The sequence below is a fragment of the Ascaphus truei genome, chromosome 1, assembly GCF_040206685.1.
Source record: "Ascaphus truei isolate aAscTru1 chromosome 1, aAscTru1.hap1, whole genome shotgun sequence".
In the NCBI taxonomy this organism is placed as follows: Eukaryota; Metazoa; Chordata; class Amphibia; order Anura; family Ascaphidae; genus Ascaphus; species Ascaphus truei.
Genome location: NC_134483.1, coordinates 109,645,437 through 109,664,215, shown reverse-complemented (window position 1 = coordinate 109,664,215; position 18,779 = coordinate 109,645,437). Strand labels below are relative to the sequence as shown.

General features: G+C 42.4%; 1 protein-coding gene across 4 annotated transcripts in view; it reads left to right on the top strand.

The window, feature by feature from the left end:
* Positions 1-18,026, top strand: part of MCTP1 (multiple C2 and transmembrane domain containing 1) — an 862,717-nt gene extending 844,691 nt beyond the window's left edge. For all 4 annotated transcript variants that reach the window (XM_075593230.1, XM_075593236.1, XM_075593222.1 and 1 more), the window contains 2 exons: positions 9,981-10,078; positions 14,619-18,026. In XM_075593230.1, coding sequence (XP_075449345.1) covers positions 9,981-10,078; positions 14,619-14,690 — 170 coding nt within the window. In that variant the 3' untranslated portion in view covers positions 14,691-18,026. The remainder of the gene's footprint in view (positions 1-9,980; positions 10,079-14,618) is intronic.
* The last annotated feature ends 753 nt before the right edge of the window (positions 18,027-18,779 follow it).

Below are 18,779 nucleotides of genomic sequence, written 5' to 3'. Positions count from 1 at the left end.
TCAAACCGAAGCACTGTGCATGTATGTGTATTATAGTCAATGTAATGTAATAGGCCTGACCACCCGGGATTGGGAGGCCTATCTGTGTAGTACCATACCCTCTTGGACCCCATGTATTTTCACTGTAGGTTGTAGGCCTGTACTTTAGAAAGATATGTAGTGTGGTACAACTTTTTCTATGACCTGTCAGGGCATCCCCTCCAACGGCGATCTATCTCGTACTCCGGTTCTCTGAAGCTGGACTCTCCCTGATCAGCTCTCTTGTCTCCTCATGGGACACATGTAGGTTCCATTACACAGGAGCCTCATCTCTCTTAGCACTGGACAGATCTGATCATCTCTCATGGCTGCCCCATTCTTTCAATGTACATGTCCATGGAGAGTAACCTGCTAGGGGCAGAGTTCTGTGTTGCTGAGCATACACAGGGGTTACATCCTCCCATGCTAAAGCATTGATGTCCTCATAAACTAGCATGAAACCATCTTAGTACATTTTTATAAGTTAACAAATACCTCTTCTCTATGCATATATCATCATCGGTACAGTAAAACCAATACGCAGGCAGTTCGTACAAATTGCATCTTTGTTACACCACATGGTTCTAACGTTCCCAAAGTCTCCTAGTTCTAGTGTTATTGGTACCACCCATTTAGCCACACGAACCATGGGGAATTCTGTCAACACTCCTGGAGAATCAGTCAGTCTCATGGGAGGTCTAGTTTCCCTCTTGGGATGTGACGATAATGCTGGGGGTACTACTTCTATCTCCCCTGGCACCTCAGAGGACCCACATGGTACTAGTGGTTCATGTTCTGCGGATCCTACACTTGAGGGGGGCTCACAGCTATCTACCACTGATTCATCTTCAGGTTCACTGTCATGTTCAATGGGGCTCATGGAGGTGAATTCCTCTGCCTCAGGATTAACAGGAATAATATCTCTTTCTCTGCGCCCTACTGGACGCATTGGGGAACCTTGTTGAGGAGGTTGCACTTCCCTATCCAGGATATTGGATAGATGTCCTAGCATTCTCCCTCCTTGATATCCCTCATCCAGGTCTGATTCCTCATTACTATCCTGCCTACAGTGACTTAATGGGCTTGTGTCAGGACCCTCTACCCTGTTCAGTCGATCACTTCTCCTAGGTTGATTTGCTACTCCTGGAATAGTTTCTTTCTGCGGACATCGTACTAATTGACCTATTGGCTGAACGTGATTCCTATGTAGGTTCTTCGCTGGACCACTTCCCTTTTCAGGCCTTAATCAAAATTCTCTAAGTCCTTGTAGTTTCTCTACTACCACATAAGGCTGTGGTTTCCAGTGATTCGCTTATTTGTGTTTACCTGGTATCCTCAGATTTCAGATAAGGACTCTTTCCTAAACTTGCAGCTCTTGTCCATGTACTCTTTTGTCATAACAGCCTTTATTTCCCAATTATTCATATCAGTGGCAGTAGTGGCCAGCCTGTATGCTTCTTGCAACTGTTCCCTGAGCATACTGCAGGTACGTGGTCAGGATGTGCCAATTGCCACCACTCCAAAACACAGGTCGATGGGTCATCGGGCTTCCCGTCCAAACATTAGGTAATAGAGCGAATACCCAGTGGTCATTCTTGGATTCAGTTATATTCATGGAGTAGGTGGTGCACATGCTGACTCCATCTTTCCTTCCCTTGAGTACTTAGGATGCCCATCATATTCAATAGGGCCCTATTAAATCTCTCAGGTTCGGGATCCTCTTATCATTGGTAAGGCGTGGTTCTGGACTTCTTTAACCCACAGATGCTCAGTAATTCCATAATGAGTCAGCATACCGTGTGAAGTGATCCGTGACCACTAAGATATTACTGGTGTTCTTGCTATGTGGCTCTAGAGACAAGTCCATGCAGACCAAGTCCAGTGGTCCAGTGCTGGGGATATTGGTCAAGGGTGCGACCTGGGTAGGTAAAGTCTAATGGGAACTCACGTTCCACAGTTTTTATAATATTCTTCAACATCTTGAGCCATCTGAGGCCAGCAGAATTAATCTTTCCCTAATCCCATTGTTATGTCTGTGCCCAAATGACCATGAGTGTCGTGGAGGCAACGTTGAACCACTTGTCTTTACTTGTAAGAAAGCACCAGTTGCTTAGTTATGGTGTGTTGTAACTCTAAAAATCACCCCACTCTTAATCACCAGGTAATCCCATTGCTTACCAAGGAGCTGACTTTGTGCGTCTTACTATGAGTGTCCGAGCCGATTTCTGGTCCCTCAAGGTTGACCGCACTTCTTTCAAACCAGGGTCTGTTCGCGATAGATCCTGTCAGTTTAATTGGGGTAGCCCCTCCACAGTCAACTTTGCAGGGTGAGAGTATACGAGGGGCACTCCCGTGTGAGAGATTCCTAGACTGTAGGTAAGGGGGGAGTTGTCTGTGTGCACTACAAAAGTGGCTCATATATGTAGTCATGTAGTTTGTCCACTTCCGCCCATTTCAATCCCAAAAATTCTAGTTTGTGCCTTCGGAGAGGAATTGCCCGAAATCCTCTCCAAAGGCACCAACCCCCAGTTTACAAAGTCTACGGGTCTCTGTCCAGCTGGGTGCTCCTGAGACAGCACTGCTCCCAGCCCTTCCAGACTGGCGTTAACATGCAGTACGTAAGGTTTTTGTGGATTTGCAAGCGCAAGTACTGGTATATTCATAAGACTGGCCTTTATGGCTTGGAAAGCCTCTTCACACTTAGGAGTCCATCTATTCCAAATGGCTTGTTCATTTTAGAATAGTCTTGGCTGGTTCCCCCATATCCAGACTGTATCCTTTTGATGGATGGTAACCTTTGGTTAATTGTGTCAATGGTTGTACTAACCATCTGTAATATCCGCAAAACCCCGTAAGGACCACAATTTTGTTTAGCTGTGTGGGCTTCGGCCAAGATACAATGGAAAAACAGACACTTATCCACTGACAATTTTAGTCCACTTTCACTTAGTCGATCTAAGGCTATGCTTATAGTGCCGGCGACATGACAGTCGCTGGAAAATCAAATAGAGATGACTTCCAGCGATTGCAACCAATCCGTCGCTACGCGACGGCGACAATGCATGTGTTTTGCCGCGTCGTTGTTGCCGTCGCCGGCACTATAAGCGCAGTCTAATACCTTCAAGAGTCGGGCTTGTGTTCCTCTAAGGTTTTCCCAAATACAATTATATTATGCAGATATACCAATACTTCTAGTAGATTCATATCTCCCATTACACGTTCCATTAGCCTTTGGAATGTAGCAGGTGCCCCTGACACTCATTGGGACATGCGTTCATATTGGTAGAATTCCAATGGGCATAAAAGCGCAGTATTCTCTTTATCTTGCTTGGTCATGGGAATCTGGTAATATCCACTACGAAGAATCAAGACTGAAAAACATTTGCTCTCATTGAGGTAATCTAAAGTATCTTCGATAAGCGCATGGTGTACTGATCTGGAATGGTCTTTTTGTTCAGTGTGCGATAGTCAATGCACATACTTACCACTCCATTTTTTTCAGGTCACTACAATGAGTAATGTATATGCGCTTCTGGATTTGGAAATTATGTCAGCCCCCCTTAGTTCCTGGAGGCGTCTTCTCACATCCTCCACATCAGCCGAGGCCAATCTCTGTGACCTATCCCTGAAAGGGCGAGCATCATGAAGACGGATCTAGTGTTACACACCATAAGCATTTCCTATATCCAATTCTTGAGTGAAGAAAACCTCTGGCCTATGAGCTATTTTTTCTTATAGCCGTTTCTTCCAGTGTTCTGAAGCAGGACTGTCTCCAAAATTGAACATAGCCAGAGTCAGTCTATTCCTCAGTGATTTTCTTGTCCCTTCAGGACCCATCACTTCGGCACTATACAGGTGAGCGACTACTGTGCCTCTTCGTATCCACACGTCATGGGCAGTCTACGTTTTTACTTCTATTCCTATAGTGTCTATTTTTCCTTTCTGTATGGACAGCACTCTAGCCTTTACTAGTAGCCTTCCAGGGTATCCACGAGGTGGACTATAAATCATGACCATGGTCCCTTCTATGTTTTACCTGAGTGTCGGTTTTCCAGTTGTCCTCTTTACACTGTTGGAGGGCACTTGCATTGAACGGGGTCCTACCCACGTAATCTCCTCCAAGGGCCCCTCACCCTGAGCTCTGTTCTTTTCTTCCATCCGCTGGTAAGCCTTCAAACACAAAGAATGGATAGTCAATGTTCAGCCATAGTCGTTGCCAACCACTGTCTAGAACCACTTAGCTATGTGTCCAAAAATATTTGCATTTGTGCTAATTATACCCCTGTTTCTTCTTTATTGTGAACTTCTTGGCATATGAGGGTCACTACCGTCGATGGTCCTTCCACTCCCACTTTATTGGGAAATTCAAGCTTCATCACTACATACCCTAGGTAAGGGTACATAGCATAACTGAGGCCCCAAACGACTAAGCCCTTCAATAGTTGCAGTGGCAGATGCTTTATGTGCCGATCGTAGCATGGCTTGAAAATGATGGATACGTGGGCTCAACTGTCTAATAGGACGTTGCATAATTGTCCCTCAATCTTCACTTTCACTCACGCTGAGGGGCCCAGTAGTCCCTGGGGTAAGTGGGAAATAGAATGGCCTCTTGCGGGTGCTGTTCGGACAGCCTTTGTATTTGGGGCCCAGTATGCTCCTTCACTGAGTCCCTAGGTTATTTCTTGAGACCAAACGAGTGCGGATGGATTGTTTCACTACCTGTGGTAGATTCTCTCTGTTCCTGCACTGACTGGCGTAGTGTCCTTCCTCCCCGCATCTATAGCAGAAAACCGGCCCTTTGGTTTTGTGATCAGAATTTCTCCTTATGGAGGTGACCACCGTACTCCTTCCTACTTTTCTTCTCGACTACTCGCACTAGTCACTTCTCCGATCCGCATGGTTTCCATCAGTTTCGCCAACTCTTTTGTGGGCTCCCTTGCTAGTCCCGTGCTCAGCCGCTCCTCATTCACCCGATCCGTGCTCTTGCCCGTGTGGGTCTTTCTTCAGGGGCATATCCTGATCTCCACTGGCTAGCTGCTGCTACACTTTTAGTAGGCCGCTGTATGTCTGAACGGAGCACCATTTGTTCTTCTTCCTCCCTTATTTATTGCAATAGTTCTAGGAATTTTGGCGGGATTCTCTTCATTCTCTGAGCCACAAACAGAGGGTCATTACATCTCCAGTGGGTGCCCCACGTATCAACTAGTCTATCCGGGTGATATCCACCTACTCAAAGGGGGATACCCTTAATCCTCACTACCTTTTCAAGTACAAGTCTTACTCCTGAGAGAATTCGTAGTCTCCTATAGTAGTTCTTCCCCCTCCTATAGAGTGCAGAGATCTTTCCATTAATTATCCCATAGTGGTGATAGGGTCTGGGGTGTTTCGGGGCCTTGTCCCATAGACCAGGGTTGCACAAAGTTTTTGAGCTGCACCCTTGTGTGTCAGCCCCAGCGCTTGCGCCCTGCGTCAAATGACTCCACGGGTCACGTGACATCACGTGACCCCAGATTGTCTTTTGACGTACGTTACCAGGATGACGCATCAAGTCACATGACCCCGTTGCGTCATGGGGACATGACCAGAAACCGGCTTAATCCCGGTAACTTGAGGTTGCAGAGGCCTCGCGCAGTCCCCCAGTATTTAATTTAAATGCCTTGAGGAAGAGCGCAGGGCTTCGGCAACAGCCGCGCCCCCCCAAAAAAATCCTGCGCCCCCCAGTTTGCACACCCCTGCCATAGAGGACGTGGGTACTTCAAGGCACACCTTGTTATGGAACTCTTAGAGAGTGGCCCCTCTTTGGCTAGGAACTCCCGTACCTTATCCACTATAGTGGGATTCCCAATATTGCTAATGCCAGCGGTAGTTTTACACCCCATAGTGATATCCATACAAAACAACAGAGCTTTAACTACAGCATAGATAACTAACGGAAAAATAAGTCCTGAGCAGGGCTTTATCCTTTTTCTAAAAAGGGCGGTTGTAGTCCAGGACACAGAGAACGGGTAAGTGTACCAATGTAACAGACCTTGTGGCAAACTGCTCTCCCTCCTGGGGTCCAGGATATGTTTCTCTGATTCAGACAGGGACCTTAAACAAGTGGGAGCTCCAGATTCCTAAAGCCCCTTAACGAGGCAGCTGGGACCTAGTTAATTAACCCAACTTTTTTCAAGCTGGGATGTACCATATAACTGATGGACTCCATACCTATGTCTCCAAGGCATAGTGTTGTGCTAGTGCAGTGGTTTTCAACCTTTTTTTGGTTAGGGAACCCCAGAATTCGATTTTGAAATTCTGGGGAACCCCAACCCTCGCCCCGTCTCTCTCCCCCTCAGACTCTCCCCCTTGCCTGCGCGCGTGCACACACACACTCCCACTTACACACACACACACACACACACACACACACACACACACACACACACACACACACACACACACACACACACACACACACACATACACTACCACTTACAAACACACACACTCCCACTTACACACACACACACACACACACCCACACACACATACACACTCTCAATCCCACTTACACACACACTCCCTCTCCCCCTTACACACACACACACACACACACACACACACACACACACACACACACACACACACACACACACACACACACACACACACACACACACACACACCTGTTCTTATCCTTGTAGTGTTGCAATGAGGGGCATTTGCAGGAGATGGATATTTCCACACGCCCCACTCCCCTTGCGAGCACGCGCGCCCGCCTGCCACTCAATCCTCTCCCTCTTGTCAGCCGGCGCCGACTGGAGCAGGCAGAGAGAGGAAGAAAAGCCTCTGCTTAACTCGGGAGCCGCCAATCACTGCAGTGTGGGGGTGCCACCGCGCCGCTGGGTCTAGCACAGCTGGGAGAGTTGTCCCAGCTCTCCCCCCCCTGGCGGCTGCGGAACCCATGAGGGGTGCTCGCCGAACCCCGGTTGAAAATCGCTGGGATAGTGCATTCACCCAGTCACAGGGTTACACTTATATTTGCGTGCAGTTGGGATTCAATCAAAGTATTATTTAAATGTATTTATTGATAAACAAAAATTACAAGGAAGTAATACATTGAGTGTTACCTCTCATTTTCCAGTATGTCCTGGGCACAGAGTTATGGTGACAATACATGGTTACATTAAATGAATAGAGGTTATACATTATATTTACAGACATTTCATGGTCAGTTAGAGATAATATGATTATGGGCGTATATGTAATAGTTACAGACAAGATTAAAATGAGAGACAGCTGAAGTCTTGAAATAGTGCTTCTGCTTTTAGGTCCTGTACTAGATTAAAGGCATATTCTAAGTTTAAAACCAAAAGCATATTTGTGAGATCACCGGCACTTTATTTTGGGCCCACTTTATGTTTTCCTAGCTTTATTATTGTATATTCTGTAAATCTGCAGTGCTAATGAGAACAGGGAAGAGACAATAGAAAACCTAAGCAAGTTGTCCCTAAACAGGCAAGGGGTTGTCTGCTTCTAATAACTGAATCCCTCATACTTTGGGCCTCATGCAGAGAGCATCGTTATTTCAAAATTCGCCATTTTTTGTACAATTTCGCGCAGAAACCGGCAGAAAATGGCGAATTATGAAAAACGCGCCATTTTGTTTTTTCTATTGCTAAAACTCGCCTCGCGGCTGGCGAAAACCTCCATCTCGCCATTTTTAAAACTCTCCGAATGCAGAGAGGTACGAACGGCATGTAGCGGCTGTTCGTGCCAGGGAAATGGCGCGATTTTCTCATTTTTGCCGCGCCAGGAAAAGTTGGCAATAAAATGGCGCTCGCCGCCTATAGCAAAGGGGGGGGAAAAGCCGCGATTTTTTTTTTTACACATTTCTGAAGCGCGCATCTTTCCCATTCAAACTCGCCACACGCATCCATGTTAAACATAGCAGAATTCTTTTCTGCATATGGAGAATAAAACTCTCCAAAAAAGCTACTTTTTATGAAATTCGCCAATTTGAAATTTCTATGCTCTCTGCATGAGGCCCTTTGTTTTGAAAATCCTACTTTTTTTAATGGTAACTTTCAATAAAACAATTGTAGCCTGTCACGCTTATATTTCTTGTTTATGCTGTTGCACTTCAAAATTATGTAAGTGTAACATTTAGATTGTGTGGGATAGAACACAATGGCTGCTATTGAAAAAAAATGTGTTGATTAGAACTTTTCATTTATGTGTTTTTCTAAAAAATAAATATATTTTAGGGAGATTGCATCACTTCTGCACACTGATGCATTATTAATGCTCACCACCTGTGAAAGGGAATCCAATCTGAAACTTTTTTTAGTAACAGGTTTCATCTAAAGGTGGGGTGTCTGCTTATGGACAAGACCTAGTTCTGGAATTTGTGCCTGGTTGGGACAATAAAGGAACGTTTGTTATCTCTGTTATTGAATATGAGTGTAAACATGTTTAGCACTCTTAGGCCTTGCTTTCCAGGTTTTCTAGACTGATGATGGAGGGGAAAAAAGGAAGTGTATTTTCACTGTAAACTATACAGGTGCGACCACAAACTATATCAATCATGGTCTGTAACATGAACTATATATATTATCATTATTATTATTATCTTTTATTTGTATGGCACCAACATATTCTGGCGACTGTACAATGAGGGAGAGCGAACATATTGGTATGACAAAAGAGTACATACAGTGTATGTTAGGACAAACTGAGACAATAGAAAGGAGGTCCCTAACCCAACGAGCTTACAATCGTGTGTGTGTGTGTGTGTGTGTGTGTGTGTGTGTGTGTGTGTGTGTGTGTGTGTGTGTGTGTGTGTGTGTGTGTGTGTGTGTGTGTGTGTGTACGACTATATTCTGTAAAATTGTAACTTGTATTTATCATACTCACTATATGTGCTGCATACCACAGTGTAAAATATCATAATGCAGCTCAACCCCGTTATAGTGCGATCCGCTATAACGTGGATCCGCTTATAACGCAGTTTGAGCGTGGACCCTGAATATTAAAAATATATATATATATTTATTTATTTTTGCACCCACACGGCACACACTCACAGCACACGGCACACACTCACAGCACACTGCACACACTCACAGCACACAGCACACACTCACAGCACACTGCACACACTCACAGCACACTGCACACACTCACAGCACACTGCACACACTCAAGGCAAACTGCACACACTGCACACACTCACAACACACTGCACACACTCACAGCTCGCTCACAGCCCCCCTCCCCCTACCTCCCTACCTTTAGTGTCAGCTGCTGGGGGATCGGAGCGTGGCTGGCAGGGGGGGATCAGAGCGTTGCTGGCAGGGGGGATCGGAGCGGGGCTGGCAGGGGGGATCGGAGCATGGCTGGCGGGGGGATCGGAGCGTGGCTGGCGGGGGGATCAGAGCGTGGCTGGCGGAGAGTCGGAGCTGGCGCGGGGGTCGGAGCGTGACTGGCGGGGAGGGGATCGGAGCTGGGGAAGTGAGGCTGCTAGGGGAAGTGCGAGGGGACGTGTAGGGCTGCTGGGGGACATGTAGGGCTGCCGGCCACCTATTCCCCCCTCCGCCCGATCGGGCGCGCGATGGCCATTTTTTTTTAAATAAGCGCGACCCTGGTTATAGCACGGTCGGATTGGGTGCCGCCGAGGACTGTGCTATAACGGGGTTGAGCTGTACAAGTATAAATTATTTGATACTACATAGGTTCAGGTTTGGAGGACTGGTTGTCTATACCCTAGTTCTTAATCCTATTTTGATGCAATCCCAGTATGCTTTGAGAAAGAGGTCGAAATAAATTAAATGTGGTCACCCAGTCTGCCTCTGTATAAAAAGTATGAAATATTTAATTGCTTAGTGGTATAAGAATAAAAACATGCAGTTTTACTTTGAGTTAAAAAAAAGCCCCCAAATCATTAACATTTTAGTTTTTGCTTATGCTATCCTTCATTTCAGGAATCAATAAGTTCACAAAGAAAATACGGAGTCCGTACGCGATTGATAACAATGAGCTTCTTGACTTCCTTTCCCGAGTTCCTTCTGATGTACAAGTGGTGAGTATTTTGTTGGTAATGACCAATTACATCCATCAGAAATGCACAATGCATTGAGAGTGTGCTAATAGAACGAAACATAATATGCACATATTATTTTCTTTGATCTATTGCCATCACGGAAACATTGGTGCACATAATTCCATATGAGACCAAAATACAAGGACAATATAAATGACCTTTTCTCTTCTGTATTACCATGTCCAGATGGGAGAACTGTTGCAGTGTTTGCAATGTGCAATGCACATTTCATTTTGGCTGCTTTTTAAAATTATTTTAGATATTTATATCTAATATGACATAGTGAATAAGATTCACTGTACTAGCCCAGATTTACTAAGAAGTGCTATTCCTTAAAGCCAAGCAATATCCCGCATGTGTTTTATTTAATTAATCAGTTCTGTACTATGAGAAAATACTTGTGGCATTTTTTTAAAAACAACTCTGAATTAGATTTTTTATGTATTATAATGTAGCAACCATTTACAAAGTCACATCCCCTTCCTCTTCTGAAACAAACTCTGGCACGCCCCCTTTTAAGCCTTGCCCCCTCTCCAGCAGTGCACCACTTGTATCTAGTGACTGCCTGGTCACATGATCTTTCCCACAGAACTTTGCATCTTTGGTCCTCTTCTGCTGCACTGACGGCCATTTAGTGAACCTCCGAGCCGAATCTTCGCCGATCGATCACAGGAGAACGGATCGATCAGCAACTTAGATAATTACTTATTGTGTAGATTGTATTGATGCACATATTAAAGGGGGAGGAGGGGAATGTAAAAATGGCAGCTTTGACTGCTGCTTTAAGACACCTTAAGTGCCAGAAGAAGGGAATGTAAGAAAGATGTCTTATTGGCATAGCACCACTTAGTAAATATGGCCTACAGTGTTTTTCAATCCTACACATGGACTGGATAATAATACTTTGTCCTCTCTTATCATCCTGGAAGGCTGCCATTGATTACAAATCTGCCAGCTTTACAGCGCAGAGATGGCTGCATGAATACCTATAAAGTATGATTTTAATGGACACTGGTACTAAATACAAACTCTAATTCATTCACTGTCTGCCTCATCTATTCAGTCCCAAAACTTTCCATTGTATAAGAAAACTTTCAATTTAAGGCTCAAATTAAAAAATCATTTATTTTTTTAAAGCTTGCTTTGTGAGGATTATTTTCAATAGCAATGATATCCCAAACGCAGAACAATAGATGGATGTGCATGTAAAGCTATAATATGTCCTTGTACAATTGGGATGTTGGCAATGTAGTTCCACATGCTCCTACAGTAATTACCCAGATCCTTTAGGTGGTCTCCAAGCTTTTCAGTACGAGGGACACATTGTATATTCTACACATTTTCGCGGGACAAAGAAAAAAAATATTATTTTTATCATTTTTATATATTTATATATGTTATAAACGAATGAATAAGTTTTATTTGGATCTTTTAGGGGTAATCAGCATGACACGATTCAGAACAAAAGAGAAATGTGACAATTACAAAGAAAGGATGCCGTGCTTACACAGGGAAATGATATATAATGAGCAAATATATATATATTTCAAGTTGCTCCGGGCCGGATTAAGGGGCCTATGCAGAGAGCAGCGCTATTTCGAAATTCGCCATTTTTTGGAGAAAATCGCGCAGAAAGCAGCAGAAAATGGCGAGTTCCGAAAAACGCGCCAATTTTTCTTTTCTATTTGTAAAACTCGCCTCGCGGCTGGCGAGAACCTCAATCTCGCCAGTTTTAAAAATATCCTAATGCAGAGAGGCGCGAACGGCATCTAGCGGCTGTTCGCGCCAATAAAATGGCGCGATTGTCTCCTTTTTGCCTCGCCAGAAAAAATTGGCAAGAAGCTGCCGCTCGCGGCCATTGCAATGGGAAAAAAAAGGCGCTAATTTGTTTTTACACGTTTCTGAAGCGCGCATCTCGCCAATTTAAACTCGCCACACGCATCCATGTTAAACATAGCAGAATTCGCACTTTTCTGCATATGGAGAATAAAACTCTCCAAAAAAGCTACTTTTTAATAAATTCGCCAATTTTAAAATTCGCTGCTCTCTGCATAGGCCCCTAAATCTTGTGGTGGGCCTGATGTGGCCCCCGGGCTGTAGTTTGGAGACCCCTGCTTTCGATGATTCCATATGACACATTCCTCCTACCTCTTCTTTCTTGTTATGACTATGCCCAAATGGTCAGTTTGCTACACTGTATTCCTCTATGCATCCAGTGAAACCTAAGTTCTCCCTGGTTTGTTTGGTTAGATAGGTAGATATGCTTAATACTGTAATTTAGAGAGAGAAATGTCATTTCAAAACACTATGGTACCATTGTATAAGGAGAATTATTAAAGATTTGGTCCTAGATATGTACATGTATTACATTGTAGTGATCAGTTTTGCCAGCTTTCATATGGTTTGCTCAATATCATCATTCTACATGGCCTACAATGAACAATTCAAATCATACATTTCTAGCTGTGTAGTATGCCAATTAAAATCAAGAATTCAATGCTGTCTGGCAAAATATAGAGAAGATGACATGTTGTTCTCATGGGAAGAGCCTTGAATCAGGTCTGCCAGTACAACAGCCATGGGTATAGACTAAATAAGTGTGGAAAAATTGACAGCCATCTTGTTTCTAAAATCATTACAGTTAAGTGGTTTCTGATATTGGCCTGAGTAAAACTGCTAAAAAAAATATATGCAAAGCATAAGAAAATATAGCGGTAGCTAGAAATGAACAAACTATTAGGCATCTTTGTCATATATACAGAGTTCCTGTTGATAATTTCAGCATTGCAGAGATATTTGTAGGACATTATTTATATAAGTTTGAAGCCTTCACAAAACATGGTCAGTGTGGTGTAGCACACATACATCACATAACTTGAGGCCTAGCGCCCCCCTCACCCCCTCCTCCCAACAGGTAAGATTTCAGGATGACCCAGCTTCAGCACAGGTGTTTCAATAAGAGGCTCAGTCAAAGACCTATGCTGAAGCAGGGACTGATTGAGCCACCTATGCTGAAGCAGTGACAGAGTCACCTGTGATGAAGCAGGGATTGATTGAGCCACCTGTGCTGAAGCAGGGACTGATTGAGCCACCTGTGCTGAAACAGGGATATCCTTATATGAATTGTTGGGGGGGGGCGCTTGAGCACTGGATTTGAGCACCCCTGCTTTAGGGACCCTACATGTTGAGTGGTGAAGAAAGGAAACAAACTAAGTCAGATGAAAACACGTAATTTGCTTTCTCAACTAAATTTTTTTTTATATATATTTATTTATTTTCGGAGGCTGTAACAAGACCATGACTAGTAGCCCAAAGCCCTCTTTATGCTACAGCTTAAAAAAAATAAAAATAAAAAAATCAAGGCTTACAGGCGCCTACTGATCAAACTGTGAATTTGTAGTTGACAAACAGAGCGATAGTTACAGGCAATAAGTTGTGATAAAATCAGGAGTTTTTGTTGTATTCAGTGAGAATTTTCAGTACAGAAACATTGCTTCAAAACACAACTCATTTGCATACACTTCAGCTTTTGACATTTTCAAGGTTCCTTACATAAGAGTGTAGTTAATATAAGCATTGACAATGTTATTTTACAGATTTTTGTATGGATCGTCTCATGACACAAATGGATTTTGTTTTACTTACATTCATTTACAATTTGGATAATGGTTATACAGTTCTTTGTCTGGTCTATCAAACCCAGGAAGGGCATTTTGCCCTGAAATTTACACTCAAAGGGCATTTTGTGTATCAGGGAATTTTGCATTGAATTGAACTGCTTTTGTGTCAAACTATTTCCATTTATGAGTAGGCGTAATACTAAATGTACAGTAATCTATACTGATGTAACAGATATGATTTACAAACCTCCTACAGTATTTGATGCAGACACATCACCCTTTACAAACAAGCTATTTAATACACATGGGCTAATTGGTTGTATCATTGTTTTTTTGTAGGTTTTCATTACATTTTGTGGTGCACCAAAAATAACTAGTCTGGAAAGACAATACCCCAATGAAATATGTGTTGAGTTTATGAAACTTAATAACCAAGTTTCTTACATTTGATGCAGAAGCTACAGGACAGAGTAATATTTCAGTGACACTCTTGTATGGCAGTAATAGTCATTTGCCTACAGTATATAGCCTTTAGGTTATTAATGGGGTAAATGGTACATATTTAATAGAAACCAGGAGCATGGACAAGATGTGTTCTTTAATACTCTGACTCTTTAACCTTGAAACTGTTTATTTTGAATGTAATATCTTGTTGTTGGAAAGAGCTTACATACGTGCATAGCTGTATTTCCTGGCAGGTCGTCACCATTCTTGTTTCCACTTCGTACTTCAAATCTTTCAATCTATTGTTTTTGAATCCCAGCTGCAACACCCACTCTGCTAAGAGGGCAAGATTGTTTTTCCCCTCGGCCGAACAAATTTTGTTCCGTTCATATTCTTCCTATTACAAGAGAGTGTCCATTTGACCAGTTTGTGTCTGAACCTCTATGTTTAAACAGGTGCAGTATCATGAACTGAAACCAGATCCCAACCAGAGTCCAAGTAAAAGGAAGAAAAGCAATCTTGGCTGAGCAACTCCATGTATCCAGGAGGAAGGCATCTGCTTGAAGGAGATAAAAGAAAGCCCTACGGCCTCACATATACATTTTGATTGTTTATGTTCTATTGTATTTTTTTTATCATGATGGAGACAATTTGTAAATATTGTATAAAGGCAGATATCACTGTACAAAACTAATTTGATAAAGTTTGGAAGTTTGTCTCTTGCTGTGTGAATGCTTTGCTCTGGCCGTAGTGTGATGCTCTGAAGGAAACAATGTTATCAGCATTCAGTATAACGCAGGTGCTGTTTATTTACAGTAGATTGCACAGAGCCTTGACTGCTGTTAAATACACTTTCAGTATGCCCATGCATTAGCCAAAAAATATATCTTTAACCATGTAAAGCAACTATTTGGGCTTGTTGAAGAATATTATGCACTTTTGTATTTAGCGGCTAACAAGTCCCTAATGTCGGTAACATTAGCTCAGGTTTTGTGACCTATATGTCAGGACCTAATATTGTGAACCACTTCCCTGTCGTCTTTCCAATTGACCTGGCTTGGGACGAAACTTTAAATAAATAAATAATGATCCACAATTTGTTATTAGTCAGCTCGGTGATTCTCCCTCAGTATCATAACAAACTCGGAGCTTAGGAAGTAACGAAAACCTCTAGAACAAGAAAAGGTTAACGGGCAATACAAAAGAATATAAATACATTGGCAATGTATATTTGAATTTTAATTAAAACGTAAATAAATCCCTGTAAAGGTGAGTTGAGAAGTATTCCCTAGGTCCCTACCTGTCTGTTTGAGGACATTAGTGTGGGACAACACCAATGAAGGATGAGGAGTTTTATGTATCAGTAGTTACAGAGTAGTTACCAATAATTGATTCTCTGTTAGACAATCTCTGCTACTTATTTAGTAATTCTAAGAAATATGGGCCAGTAAGGAGCACTCTTGAAGACAATAACAATCACTTCACTACAACCTGTGTAGGTAATGAAGTCAGGTTCTCAATAGCCACAATTATCAACTGTACGCTTTCTGAACAGCTCCTACAGATATCAGCTCAAAAGTAGGTCTAGTCAGAGCAGGCACCTCAGAGGATACGTTTCAGGTGACAGTATCATTTATATCACCTGTCCAAATTGAAATGGAAGGTTTCTGAATTTTAGGTTAATCTCTTGTCTCCACCCTGCTAATGCTTTAGCCTTTTACTGTACTGTTAGAACTTGACAGCTTGAAATCATCTTACTTGGGAAGGCTGAGTCCATACTGTAGAATTTAGTGGTCGTGTAGTAGACCCCTGATTACTTTACAGTGGAAATAGAATAATGGCCTGCACATGTTTTTGGACTGGTATTTCAGAAAGACGTTACCAATATATAATGGAGCTTTGTGTTTCTATACAAGCGGGTTATATTTAAACACACACGGTGTCCAAATTCAAATTGAGTTATTATGAGGCAAGGTTTAGAGGACACTTTACATTTGAAAACATTGTGTTCTGACTATTGGTCCCAGCCTGTAAATGAATCCACAATCTCGTAATTATTTAATGGCTCTCCATAAAGATTTGTAAAACATTAAAAAAAATGAGAATTTGTCAAAAACTACATATTCGCACATGACAGATAAAATGTCAGACACTTGTCAATATAAAGAAAAAAACACACCAAGTACAGTACCGCCGGTCCTCGCATACCCGACGTCAGATAATGGACTGTCGGATTGCGGATCCATGTTAATTTGCGGCAGTGAGCGGCGGATAAGCGGTTCAGACGTCGAATTATGCGCCCAGTGGACTGCATTATGCGGCGTCGGATAAGGCATTCGACGGAAAGCGAACCATCGGATACCGAGTACCATCTGTATCACAAATTGCTGTTATTTTCCAAATATTGTAAAAAGGGAAAAAAATAACTTGCACCAACTTGGCTAATGAATTAATAAAAGTCTCATAAAGTCTTGTAAGAGGCAAAACATTTGCATGTTTGCTATTTTACATAAAATAACCAAAATTTGCTACATTTGCAAACATTTTCTTGAAACAAACCCGAATACTTCCCACTTCTCTAATCTCAACTAATTTCAAACGAGTTATTGAATCATGCTGCACCCTTCAGCCAGGCTTCTGGGCAGAAGGATCTATGGGGCAGATTCCCCAAGGCTCAGTGTGGAAGCGTTAACTGCCATTCAAGTCATCAATGGCAGGAAACGCCGGATTGGGATACTACGATTCGGGCCGCGGTGAATTCCGCTGTCTGCATCACGGCTATTTTACAGCAAAATTGTCACACAGAGGCATTTTCAACATATCAAGCAACATTTCTCTAATTTACGCACCAGTTTGCCACTTGGGTAGTGACAGTAAGGAGGTAGGATTACAAACACAAATTGTAACTGGGTTTATCAGATTATGCACTTTCTTGTTAGGTTTTCCCCCATTCATCTGTGTCAGAAACTCTGCCAGTTTGTCACTTTGACATAACCCCATGCAGAACTCTGATCAAAACAGACTTTTCTGTACGTTAATACATAAACCTCCTGTCCAATATTGTCCTGACTAAGATGCATATGACAGGTCTTTCATGGCATTGGAGACTGGATTATGGAACAGAACACAATGTTTTAACCGGTAAAGTATCCTCCAAGCTTTTCGGCTCAATGTTAGAACATGTAGAATTCATACTGTTGCAAATTGTTTGCACGGTATCACAAAACAAATACCATAATCGCGCCGTCACTTTCAGGAGTTTTCTAGAATGAGAATCAAGCATTTGGTTTGAATGTTGAATTGAGAACATACTGTAACAATTATTTTGCTGGCTGGAAGCTTAGAGCACATGTTCCTATGACAGCAGATATGTCCGTGTGTTAGAATTTCATACATAGCACTAAAGGGGGGAAATGGGATAGAATGATTTACATTTATTTTGTTTTAAGGATTGTAAAACTGCTATTGGGAGAGATTATTTTGAAAACTTTTATTTTACAAAAGTGTTGCCGAATACTGTATCTTGTAATAAAACTATATTGATCCGATGCTTACATTGCTCAAAATGCTTTATAGAGTATAGCTACTTTATTTTTCATGAAAAGCCTTTAAACATTTGGTACTCCCTCAAGGCAGTTACTCTGAATATATTACAAAGCCATATTTTACTAAGCCTTATAGATGCTTAAGCAGCGAAATGTGTATATGGTGAGGGAACGCAGACGTTTTTCCAATAGCCTTCATCCATTATGGCTGGCTTAACATGCACAGATTGTCTTTCTACAACTTGTATTCACTTGTTGCTTGTCTAATAAAAGAAATGCAATAAAATTAGCACGCTGATATAAACATTTTGCACTCTGCTTATTGGCTATCTGACGAATGCACTTTTTAAAATGAAGAAAAAAAACATTTTGTCTAATTGCCTGTAGACAGAGAGAGATCCACTAAGCCCCAGTGAGAGAAATGAGATCAGTTCATGCCGTACCTAGCTCTGGTGCCCCTGCTTAGAGTTTAGTGCCCTCCTTCCCCCTTCCCCATAGAAATGATAGTACGATTGAATTAAATAGCAAAGTTATTGCAGTGAATCCATAGAAAGACTTGGTTCCGCGGCTGCTGAAGGCCACGTGAATGTGGCGGTCGTGGCACCAAAGGCTTAATGCTGTGGGTGGGGGTGTCCCATTTGGTAGCACGGATCCCCACAGCGCGATTGCAGCAAACACTGTCTCCGGCGCCACAGACTTTCGCTTTTTCGGCCACGCCGCTGAGGAGAGTGAGGCTTACTACATCTGTAACAAAAGTAATGGTTGACTGATAATTTGCTGGTGTTTGTTCAGAAAGTACATGCGCTGTGTGACCGATCACTGGAGACGTTTACATATGCAGTTGACAAGATTGGCTTTGCTGAAAGCAGGGAAAAGGAAAACACCCTGGCACAATATTGGGGATCTGATTGAATAACAGAAGCAATACTGGTATGACCGAGATTTCTAAAGAAAAATGTATGCTGTTTTAGTCATAAAAATGTAATTAAAAAACAACAACAATACAGTTAAATTAATACTAATATTGGTGTTGAATGATGTATACCTAAATCTAGATTGAGCTCAATCAAA